The sequence below is a fragment of the Gymnogyps californianus genome, chromosome 1 (assembly GCF_018139145.2).
Source record: "Gymnogyps californianus isolate 813 chromosome 1, ASM1813914v2, whole genome shotgun sequence".
NCBI classification, from domain to species: Eukaryota; Metazoa; Chordata; class Aves; order Accipitriformes; family Cathartidae; genus Gymnogyps; species Gymnogyps californianus.
Window position 1 is genome coordinate 22,856,897 of NC_059471.1, and position 12,333 is coordinate 22,869,229.

The 12,333-nt window shown below is 43.9% G+C and overlaps 1 protein-coding gene across 1 annotated transcript in view; it reads right to left on the reverse strand.

Annotated features, from left to right (window-relative positions):
• The window catches only part of FLT3 (fms related receptor tyrosine kinase 3), a 44,162-nt gene that overhangs the window by 30,693 nt on the left and 1,136 nt on the right, over window positions 1-12,333 (reverse strand). Inside the window, exon 2 of the mRNA XM_050909306.1 lies at window positions 233-357. Coding sequence (XP_050765263.1) covers window positions 233-349 — 117 coding nt within the window. The 5' untranslated portion in view covers window positions 350-357. The remainder of the gene's footprint in view (window positions 1-232; window positions 358-12,333) is intronic.

Below are 12,333 nucleotides of genomic sequence, written 5' to 3' on the forward strand. Positions count from 1 at the left end.
AATTAAAACATCGGTTTTAGAGAAAACTGGTACTTATCTATTTACAGTTTCAAAGTATGAATTGTGATATGTATTTCCCTCTAACCTTCTGTAGTCATATTTGGCCTAGCCCTGGTTATTTTGACTGTGACATCCCCACAGCCTAAAGGTTTAGGGTGTTGTAAGCTTCTGGGAAGGTATTTCTGGAATGGACAGGAACATTTTACAAGCAACTTGTTCTCTGTTAGATTACCTTAGGAGATACCGATGTCTCTGGTGTTCCTGAACCTTCATCCTTCTGGCTGATAAACACACATGTAATCTCAGATGTGTTTTGATTCATTGCAGAAGTGAAAGTAACTGCTGTCATAACAAGAACTGTAAAACAGAAATAGAAATCACGTCTAGATCTCTGCTCAGGGATAATCATTTTAGTAAAAATAAAATACAACAAAACTATAGAAAGATTACATCTTTTAAAAAAAAAGGCAAAGGAATATGCAGACATATCATGTGCGTTTGCAAACTCTGCATTTGTGTATTGAAGCTGAGTGGAAGCACTATTTGGAGAACCTTTCAAAAGCACAGATAGATCACACTTTAGAAGTATGTCCCATAACATTGCAGGAAATGTCTAAAGACAAAAGCCTCTATGTGTTATGGAGGCTCCTTTAGAAACCACATTATAAAACACAGGCTCCCTCTTGCAGATCACTTCGGCATCAGCGTGTCTGAAAGGGCCCTGCAGCACCAAACCCTGCAGCCACAGGTCAGCGTTTGCCCGTTGTGAGCCAGAGGATGATCATGCACCATCCCTCCCATCGGCACTAAGGAGGTGTCCAAGTCAGAAACACTCCGCAACCACCCCTCACTCCTGCTCAGAGCAATTGCAAAATAAAGTCCTCCAACTTGCAATGGCAAAATAAAGTACTCCGACTTGCCTTTAGAGCCCACGCTCAGCTCACCCAAGGACTCAAGATCTCGTCTTCCCTTTCCCTTCTCTCCAGGACAGGTTGTATTTGATCTGACATACTGGACACTCTCCTGAGCCTTCCTGGTGTGGATTGTGCACCCCAGCAGCTCGCAAGTGAGGTCCAGGTTAGATGCTTCTTCCCTTGAGCTACCATTCACAGCCTTGTGCGCTTTTCCCTCCAGGAAGCAAACAAGGCAGCAGTTCCCACTATTTTGAGGAAAGCAGATGCAGGAAGTGGAGGGCAAGGAAGAGTAAGCCCATGGCTTTCTCCTGCCTTCTCCTTCCTCCATACCTCCCTGGCTCTGTCACGCCCCAGGTGCCTACACAGCCAGGGCAGCTCCCTTGCCAGCTCCCAGCCCTGTCAGGAGTAGCAAATGTCATTTCTCCTTATGCATAAGGAGCAGTGTGGGAAAGCTTCTGGTGCCTCAAAGGCATCATCTCTCCGGAATGCTTCATATGAGCCTTTCTGCAGGGACTGCAGCTTGAAAAGTCACCTTTTAGCCTTAAAGGAGCTATATACTAACCATGCCCCCACTGCTGCACATGAACAAGAAAAACAGAAGTAAGACTGCACAACTGGCTGGGTGAAATGTGTCTGGTTTCCACTAAGTCCCTAAAGCCAGCCCTCAAGAGTACAAATAAGCACTGAATCATAAAATAACATCTCTCTCCTGGTGACCTGGAAAATTTCTCCCCTCAGGTCCTGGGTTTTTTCTTTTCTTTTTTTTTCCCCTCAGCTCCTGAGATGACTGGGCATCAAGCAAGGTGCAGAGTTGAAAGGAGGAAAAAGGGTAAATATATCAGGAAGCGCTTGAAGGATGAAATTAATGAGACAGTTTCTGCAGGTGATGGAAAGAGCAAAACTGGAAGAAGGAAGAAATGAGTAAGAGTTGCTGCCATCTCCTCTTTGATGTTTGTGCCTTCTGGAGCTGCCTGAGCTCTAAGCTGGCAACACTTTGACAACCTCTTCTCAGTTCTCTTGGCAAATGTGGATTAAGACTGAGTCCTTCTCATTCAGGCACCTAACACACACTTCATTTTGGGTGCCACCTTTCCACAGTATACACAGGCAATGGTCTGCTTTTGCAGACCTCTGAGGAAGATCCTGTCTGTCTGTCTGTGATCCCTAAGAAAGGTGAAGAGGACTTCTTCGTGGAGACATGTATCTCCCTCCATTGGCTATAAAGATAATGTTGGCACTTATTGAGACAGTGAGTGCCAGAGGGTAGCTGAAAGGCAGGTATGCATTAAGTACCTACACCAAGCACGCTGAATTCCTGCCCATTGATGCAACGCAGGTTTCCAGCCCTCCCACTAGCCTTTCACCAAGTCCTTCTCTGCTCAGCTTTCTCCACTTCTGTTTATTTGTTGGCCACTTTACCTTTCACCCTTTTCAAACCAGAGACCATCTGACCAGCTCACAGCCAAGGACTTAGCTGATGGAAAGCCACCCATGTCCACTGATTTTCAAGACACACCAGCTGAAACCACCTGAAAATACGACCTCAAAAGTTCAACTCATTTGGCCTGTTGAGCATTCCCTTGCTTCAGCTTTCTGATCTGCAGTTTTAGCTTCTGATTGTACAAGCGGCGACAATTTATCCCGGGCATTACTCCCCTTTGCTCCCATTGCCTTGTTAGCAGGACACCTAATGCTGCAGTAGGAAAGGGAAAGATGTATTTAAACACCAACAGGGAAAAGATTTGCAGCTAAAAGTTAGGCAGAAGCAGACAGATGTAGCAACCAGACTGTGAGCGAGACATGCAAACAAGGTGTCTGATGAACTGGAACTGCATCTGTAAAGGGCAGTATATGGGAGTATATGCTGGAAGAGGGAGTAGTGAGCACCCTGACACCCTCATGTATAAGAGAAAACGGGACTCCTTGTCCTGTTAACTGCTAGAGCTTGTCACTGCTGTTCTCTGCCTTTATTCCTGTGAAATCCAGGAAGGTTTTTAGGGTAAGGAAGGATATTTTGAACCTGAGATGATTCCAGCTGCTTTACAGTCAGAAAAAATGAGTAATGTGATAGTGATAGTCAGAAGTACTTACACGACATGGAGCAGCCTAAACTTGTACAGGTCTTAGAGAAATACATTACATATTGACAAAACAGAAAATGAGAGCATGAATGAGCCTTTCAGAAGAAGCAGAATCAAGAAAAGAAATATTGGGAAAACGGTAATGCTCTGATTCACCATCTTGATCTTTCAGCTTCTAGCTGGCCTGTTCAGGGACTGCTGTTACGGTCTGCATGTTAGTCATCCTGAAAGCCCAAAGAAAGAACTGCAGAGACTGAAAGCACTGGGTAAGGAATATCAAATATGCAGTGTGCATAATCATATTGTGTATAGCCGAACTGTAGTGAAGCTGGAATGCAAATAAATTGCTGCCTCTGAACAATGTTTGTTTATGCCTGCTTTCTATCTTCATTATCTTTTTAGAGGTTATACAAAAATAAATGCAATAGGAGAAATCTTGTTCTCACTGAAGTCAGACAAACCTCTAGTTGCCATAAACTGAGTCAGGATTTCATCAAGATGTGTAGGCACATACATGGGGAAATGCCTGTGCAAGTCAAAAAGTGAGCTTACATGTTACAGTGCTGAGAAGAAAGGCCTGAATCTACTGGAGAGATATCAAACCCAGAAGCTAGGTTTAAGCTAGTTCAGCTATCAGATGGTTCACCTAATGGAACTGCTTACAAAATCTTATTTTCAAATGGGGGATGACTAAAGTAGCCTTTGGAAAACTGGGAAAGCCACTCCAAAATATGCTGAAAGCCTGAATTTATCAGAAAGAGAATAGCTGAGGAACTGGAGCACTGTGAAGGATGAAGAGAAAACCTTTCTCTTCGTACCAAGGGATGCATCTTGTGTTTGTGTTCAGCTCAGGGTGCTTAGTATTTAACATAGCTGTCAGGCCTTTCCTAGACATAGAACAATCTTCCACTTTGTTTTACAGCTCAGGAGACTTACATAAAGCAAACGATGTTTTGCTGCTTATTTGGCTTCTGACTGTTTTCTCTGGGTGACACTCTCTGGATCAACTTTCCAAAATTTTCTTCCTGATCAGGGAAGGTAGAAGGACCCTTTTTTCCGGGAAAGCTATAGTTCTCCCACAGTCATGTGCTGCCATAAACAAATCTGTAAAAGTGGTGACATGGATGAGCCTAATATGCATGCATTAACTCTTAAAAACCCCACACTTCTGCACGTGGCTGCCTTTTCCTCAAATCACCCCCAAAGCGGTGGATCCTGAAGTGAGAATTTTACTCAATATAAATATGATAAAAAGCAGAGGGAGACAGGATAGGTAAAAAGAGCTGATCTTAAATGAATTCCTACCTTTTACCCATATCTTATTTCTCTCCCATCAAACTTAACTTTTCTCCTTCCCCATCTTTTAGCACACCTTCCTTCCTTGGTGTCTTCACCCTTTCAGCTTAAATAACTCCCAGCTTCCAAAAAAATGCAACCTGTGAGTTCATTCTCACATGATGATGGGGCCAGAAGTGTTGCTCCGTGTTGCAGAACAACGACCGTGTTAGAACAAGGTTTAACAAGCAAGGTGCGTGACAAGATGCCTCTGTTGCAGCTCATGTTAATTGTGACTAGTTGTTCTAACCCTGGATGGGGTACGTCTAGGTCAGGACCAGCCATTTATCTGGTCTTACCAGTTAATTACAACAAACATCACGTGCACTGATTTAATTATTCACAGTCATGTTCAAGCATGATTGAGATTTGAGATGGGAAAAAAAAGCCTATAGAGTGTGGTAGCTCTTCAGGAGGGTTTAGTGGAAGGGAACCAAGAATCTCTAGACTTGAATCACTGAGCAGGAAAGCAGTGAGAAGAGGGGAGTAGGGGAGGCCGTGCGGTTTCAGAAACTGCTTAATTAGGCTCTGTGTACTGAGTCAAAAACTAATAATGAGAAACAACACTGATATTCTACAACGTCCTGGAACGCTACTGTCACCTGCCAGTCTTGTTTGCCGTCGCCACCAACCCTCCTCTGCACTTGCTAGGAATTAGTTTTCCACCTGGATCCGCTCCCTCCACCATTTGTACCCCCTGAAGCCGTTCAGGCTATGGCATTCCACGCTGTTTCTTCCGGGGGCTCTGCTGCCCGAGAGTAGGAGCCTCCGTGCAGAGGGACCGAGAGCTGCGAACACCGACGCACGGGCGGGGAGGCCGCCCGGGGCGGGGGGGGGGGGAGGGAGGCAGGCGGCGGCCGCCAGGGGGAGCTGCCGCCCCGCGCAGCCCCGCGCAGCCCGCGCAGCCCCGCGCTGCGCCGCCGCCTGCCCGCGAGCGCCCGCGGCTCGGTGCGGCTCGGTGCTCCTGCGGAGCGGGCCTTAGACAACAGGGGCAGGGCGGAATACACACACTCGGCCCTTTGAAGTGCAGGGGTATTTTCCCGACTGGTAACTAACCAACTCGACCAGTTTGGCTCCTGTTCGCTTGCGAAGGAGCTGCCCTGCATTTGTTCATTCTTAGGAAATGAAACGTGAAAGAAAAATTCCTTGTAAATTCTTTCGTACATTAATTAAATCATTGATGACGGATAACGGATTTTTTTCCTTCTTTTCTTCCACGGGGTCTCCAGCAAACTTTTTCTGATTTTCTATTAAAAAAGACAGAAAGCCTAAAAATACTGACCCTTTCTGGGAAGATCCCATGGCCATCCTTGCATGGCTCAGATAGGATTCTGACTAAATTCTGTCATTTTGAAAAAAATTTTAAAAAACCGCATTTTTTGCACAAGAACAACTCATGCATATACAGTAAAAACTTCCTACTCAGCAGAACATTTTCAAATGGGTTGTGCCCCTATTTATTATAGAGGTCTCAAAAGCATTTCTTCTGAAGAGATACTAAACCAGAACTTGTTGTCACAGTGAATAAGCATTTCTAATTAATCCAGTGCAAGTGCCAGCAAAGGGTTCTGCTGGTTGATAACTTATTCACTTTGTGTCAGCTTCTGTAGTAAGACTACACTGGCTCTGCCTAAGGAGTTCGCTTCCCTAGTCCTTCCAAATTTAATCTAAAAGATCTCCTTGCAGCGTATGAGAAAGAAAGAAGTTTGCTCAATCTGCCTCAGGAACATCACTGCCAAGACCCACCTACTCCAACATAGTTTGCCACATGCAGCAGGGAAGACTCTGTCCACAAATTAATTTTCTATATTCTTAATTTTCCTCATCTTTTCCTCAACACTCCATTTTCAGGTCCCAGATGAAAACACCTGCAAGAAATTTACTCTTCCACTTTTTTTTTTTTTTATATATCTAATGACTTGGCCACCGCTTCCAAGAATTTGTCCTCTGTCTTGTTAAGTCCTAACATATTTTTGGTACAGTTTTCAGCAAACTTCATCTTTTGGATAAAAATATGCCTTTCAAAGCTAATACCTTTCTTCTTAGAGGAAGACAGTCAGCAGCCCTGCCTATGGCTCATTGCAGCCAGCTTATAAATTACGTAGAGATTTTAACAAAGAATAATTGAGATGGCTGAAGATTTCAAATCAAGTATCACACTGGGGATGTATTTTACACTCCTCTGTCAGAGAACCAAACAAAACCTTCTCCAACAGAAGAGGCAGCTGCGAGTCAGCAGAGCTACTCATGTTTTTTTACTGATTACTTACAGAAATGTTTGCTTCAGTGCCTTATGTAGTAAAAATAAGCTAATGATGGCACAAAGTGCAGGCATATTTTTCATGTGATACTATTACATATCCAACTTTATTGACTACTTTCGCCATTTACTTTATTGCAGCCTGATAGCCAAATCATGCTCTGTGATTCATACTGTGATTCCAGCATTCATTTAAGCCAGAATGAATAACAATCCAGTTTGACTTATTTATATATTTCTATCATTTTTCAGACCTTCTAATCATATAACTGAGTACACGAGACTTGCTGTTCCTCCGGCTATGAGTTGCTGTTGGTGAGGAATTGTATACATTTATGAGCAGCCCAACCCCTTTAGCTGTTGCAGGCTTCTTTGCTACATATGAACTGGCCCTAGCACCACGTTGCTCCTTAAGTTATAGATTTGCTTTGAAATCACCTTTTTGAGTTCTCAGTCTATGCCAGTAACTCATGGTTTTTATCTGAAAAAAATATATCTCCTTAGTACGAAGCAAATACTGAAGGCTGAAGCAAGCAAGACATTTAGCTCTGTTTTATCTCTCTGTCCTGCCTCTTCTGGTTTTTGTTTACCTGGGCTTGGGTGAGGAAGGACTGCAGGGTTGTATTCAAACCCTTATTTGCCTTTCATTTCACTAAGATAACTTTCCATCTACCTTCCCTGTGAGTCCGAGATAAAGGCACTGCTCAAACAGCTGAACTGTTATTTTGCTTGTTATTTCATTTTGTCTGCTTTGCATGGGACTAGCTGAATGAATGATAGCCCCTCCACAGGTCCCCTGGACTGGGATCCCATGGTGACTCCTCAGCTCGTGCTGGTGCTCACAGGGAGCTCACTGAAATCCCTGCTGCTCGATCTACAGTTTGGGCCATTCCAGCCACTTGTGATCCAGCTTACAAAGAATAACTGGGACTGCTGAGGACACCCCGTTTTGGGAAGTGGCTGAAAAGTGGCTGAAAAGGCAGTGAACCTCAGCTACCATGGTAACCTCCCTTTCTGAGGAAGAGCCTACGTTGTGGCTGGTTCTTCTTCTGCTTCTTGCCCACATCTTCCGTCCTCTCAAGGGAGCTGCTTCTTGGCTCCCACATCACCCAGAGCTTTCCACCCCACTAAGTATGGTGAACAAGGGTCTCCTGGGCCACATTAGGTGTTTTGCCAGCAGATAGAGATCCTTCGCCTCTACTCAGCACTGGCGAGGACACACCTGGAGTCCTGTGTCCGGTTGTGGGCTCCTCAGTGTAAGAGAGACATGGACCTGCTGGAGACCAGCGAAGGGCCACAAAGATGATGAAGGGACTGGAGCATCTCTCCCATGAGGAAAGGCTGAGAGAGTTGGGACTGTTCAGCCTGGAGAAGGCTCAGTGGGATTTTATCAATGTATATAAATACCTGAAGGGAGGGTGCAAAGAGGACGGAGCCAGGCTCTTTTCTATGGTGTCCAATGACAGGACCAGAGGCAATGGGCACAAGCTTTTTCACCATGTGGGTGACCGAGCACTGGCACAGGTTGCCCAGAGAGGTGGTGGTCTCCACTCTCAGAGATATTCAAAAGCTACCTGGACAGGGTCCTGGGCAGCTGGCTCCAGGTGGCCCTGCTCTAGCAGGGAGGTCGGACCAGATGACCTCTAGAGGTCCCTTCCCACCTCAAGCTTTCTGTGATTCTGTGAACGAAGGGACAATTCTGTGGGCAAAGAAGCACTGGTGTGATGCCACCACAGAGGTCCCCCACGAATCAGAAAGTGGCATTGGGCTGTCCTTGTTCTTGACTGTTCTCTAGAGAATGTTTGCTCATGGGAATGGCACGTTTGTGCCATTAAAAAGCTGGATAGACAACTCTGAAGCAAAGCAAACAGATACGTCTCATCTAATGACATAAATAAGTTCTCTTTAACTCCTTTTTTTTAAAAACTGCTCTGTGTTTAAGTACTCCAGTCTCATTACCTGACACACTCTAGCACTTCTACTGACATTAGTGGAATTACTAACTTCTTGCAAGCAACGGCTACTTTATTTAAGTACTTAAAGGTAAAGGTATGAGATTCCTGGCACCTCATCAACAAGGAGAAAAGGATCTGCCCGAAAGAGAAATGAAAACAGAAGATGGCAGATAATGAAATGATACTACTTGCCATCCTAGTATTGTAAAACTTCCCTTTTAAATGAAAACAACGGTTTCCACAACTGACTATAGTGTATTGTCGTTCCTTTCCTGGAAAAGGGAGTGAGGAGGGAACACAGAAGGCCTGAATTGTGTATGGGGGAAAGGATGGACAGAAAGAGGGAGAGTGGGAGAGAATGGTTTTGTTACAAAATATGAAAAGATAAAAATGAATCCAAGGTATTTGATAAAAATGGTAGTTTGTATTTCATACTAAATTTGGTACAAATGAACAAAAAATAAATACTAGTTGTTCTTATTTGTATCATGATGAGGTCAGGGTTAAAAAACAACTGCAATTCCCAAGCAGTTGTACAAATGTAAAATCCAACATACTCCTTAAAGAGCATGTTATAACAATAAACCACTTTTCAAACCAGCCCTTGTATACCACCCATTAGAAATCTTATCTACACAATTAAGCCTAGGCTACAGAGAAAGGAGTAAATGATGTCTTACTTTCACAATAGTAACAGAGCTAAATATCCAGGTGATAAGCTAGCTTTTCTGTTTACCCTGTTCATTTTTTTCAGCAGTTTTTAAGGAAACATCTTAGAAAAATTAAGGAGCTGTTCCTTCCTTTGGATGGGAAATAGGCACACAACGTTTATCCAGCTACCTGTCTAGCTTTGTTATCATCTTATTTCTCATGAAATATAGAGGAGAAAAGAAGAGTCTATCCTTCAAACACACCAGCAATTTTTAGGGTATCATCTGTGTTTGAAAGGTTACAGATTCCTTAAGGAAGCATTTTGCATCATGTTTCAGTTTAGAGACCTATAGCATCTTCTTAAATGTATTTCTATTAACAGCAATAGGGTTAAGCCATATGGGAAATAAGGTCTTCCTGCCCATCTGAGAAATGCTGCTGTTTGTTGGCTCTGGACTGATTTTTTGGTCACTATTTTCCTCTTAAAGGTGTGAGATCACTGGGATCAAACAGTCCTTGTCCTTTTCTAATGTTACTATAAAAAACTGAAATTGCTTTCTGCCTTCCTTGGTCATCCACTCCTGCTGTTCCACATTTTTGCTCCGTAAATGTTTTACTCCCCAATTTAATTTCTACTGCTGTTTGCTGAACCTTTTCATCCCTGCCTTTTGCAGCAAACATCTCCATGAAGATTTTCAGAAAACCTAACTCAACCCAATAACCCAAAACGGCTTCTCGCTAACAGAGCAGAACCTGAAATGTGGGTGAGTTTATGCCATGAAGTTTCAGGTCTTTTGAAAGCTAAATTTTCAGAAACCTGTGAACAAGAGGTGCTCTGTGCTATATTTTTGGGGGGTCATTATAGGAAGGGCTTTCGAAGGGGGTGCTGCAGAAGGACAGGATGCCCACAGCTCTGCTGTTCTGACAAATCTGCCTCCGCTGAGCAGTCACAGCAGCATGCACCCACTCACTGCTGGGCAGAGACGTGGGGGTGGCCCTGGCAGTCGGGCTGCGCTCTGGGCATCCTCCAGCTTCTCAGTAGCTTGAAATATGTGTAACCTGAGGAATTTTCTGGAGAAAAGGGGGGAAAAGCAAATGGGGCCAAACCTCAAAAGAAATAAAACATTCATAGTTTTGAGTTGCATTTACTTCCATTGGAAAATAACCCTTTTCCTGCACAATCCTTTCACCTTCAGGAATCTTCACTTCAGAAGCGATACCTTACCTTCTGATCCATGAGATACCTGGTGATGGATGACCATGAAAATATGTTCTGCTGGGCATGGCTGTTTCCCTGAGTAAGCAGACCATGTACTGGCCTTATCCAGCATTCACAGCCAGCTTGCACTCAGGTTTTTGCATGTTTTGGGAAAGAGACTGTAGTCAGGATCAAACTTGATTCCCCCTGGGGTGCTCGTTGATTTCACCTTCCTGCCAGTGCCAGGGCTCGGCACCTGAATTTGCTCTGGAATGTTTGTCAGCTGGTTTGTCAGAGAGAAATTGGTGTGCTGCTTGGAGATGGACAGATCCTGCAGGTGGCTGGGTCCCAAGCATTTCTGGGGTTCTCCTCACAAAGCAGAAGTGTGCTGGCCCCTCTCATATTTTCCTGGGTCTCTGCCACAGGAATGTAATGGACACCTGTGTGTTCTGTGAGGGGTTTTTCAACAGTATTGTCCTACAGTTTTTGTGCAATCAGACACACCATAATCTAATCCAGAGCTTGTTAGGGCCCAAGTTTGCAGTCCTTGCTCATATAAAATTTCCTCTCATTTGCCAGCCACAGGGAGATCTCAGTCAGCATCTCACAGCTTCATTTCTCCCAGGTGCCCTGAAACTGCCGGTAACCCCATGAACAGCTCTTAGTAAGAGAAGAAAAAAAAAGGGAGCAAGAGCGGTTGTTAATGGAAAACTTCCCCTGATGAGAAAGGTCACCAAAAGTCTCTGTTCATCACAAAATTCTCCAATTTGTAAAACACGAAACCACTACATACAAGGGCATGTAGTGATAGGACAAGGGGCAATGGCTTTAAACTGAAAGAGGGTAGATTTAGAGTAGATATAAGGAAGAAATTCTTCACTATGAGGGTGGTGAGGCACTGGAACAGGTTGCCCAGAGAAGTTGTGGATGCCCCATCCCTGGAAGTGTTCAAGGCCAGGTTGGACGGGGCTTTGAGCAACCCGGTCTAGTGGAAGGTGTCCCTGCCCATGGCAGGGGGGTTGGAACTAGATGATCTGTAAGGTCCCTTCCAACCCAAACCATTCTATGATTCCATGATTCTATGATACTACCTCAGTTCCCAGGCCCCATCCACCCTCCCACCTCATCCACTAAGGCAAGACTAATTCTACGCTAGATAATATTCTCTTTAACCATAAGCTCTTGCTTGGGATGACCAGAAAAAGTTAAGAAGATGAGGAACTGGAAGAGTGCTTTTAATGTATATAGTTGTATTTACATATATATTGTATATATTGTTTTCTAAAGTCCTTGGGATTACATTCCTTGCTGCTGGGGAACGTTTATTTCCAGCAAATAACACAAGCAAGATGCTTTTTATTTCCCGCAACTTTTGCAGTTCTGAGCCTATAATTTAAAGACAGACCTGGTGCCTTAAGTCTACAGATATTGTGGAGATTTTCCTCTAGGTGTTATTATAGTTCAGCTTTTCTTTGCTGGTTAAGTGTTGCAGTTTCTGATGATTCTGGTTCATCATATGGATACCGTCTGTCGTCTGCACAATTTATTACTAGGTCTTATCTCTAGACAATAGATAGATTCTTAAAGGGAACACACGCATTTTTAAGAAATTACATATAATTCATTAAATGCTTAACATTTTTTACATCAAAATTGCTTTTAAAGAGTGATCTGCTAGAGAGAGATGTATGGAACTAGCAGTTCTCAGGATTTCTGCTGTCAGCTATGCCTCTGATCCTTCAAATCCTAGCCGGTTTGTATGTCCAAAAGCATTTGTTTTTTTCCCCTATAATAGCTAGTCTTAGAAGAAGTAACACTGCCTTCCTACATACCTCGCCTTGACTAAATGATATTTCAACAGAAAGAACACCAGTCCTCCTGGAGGGTAATCACACCTTGGGGCTCTCACACCTTTTGCTCTCTTTCTGCAGAACTGTCT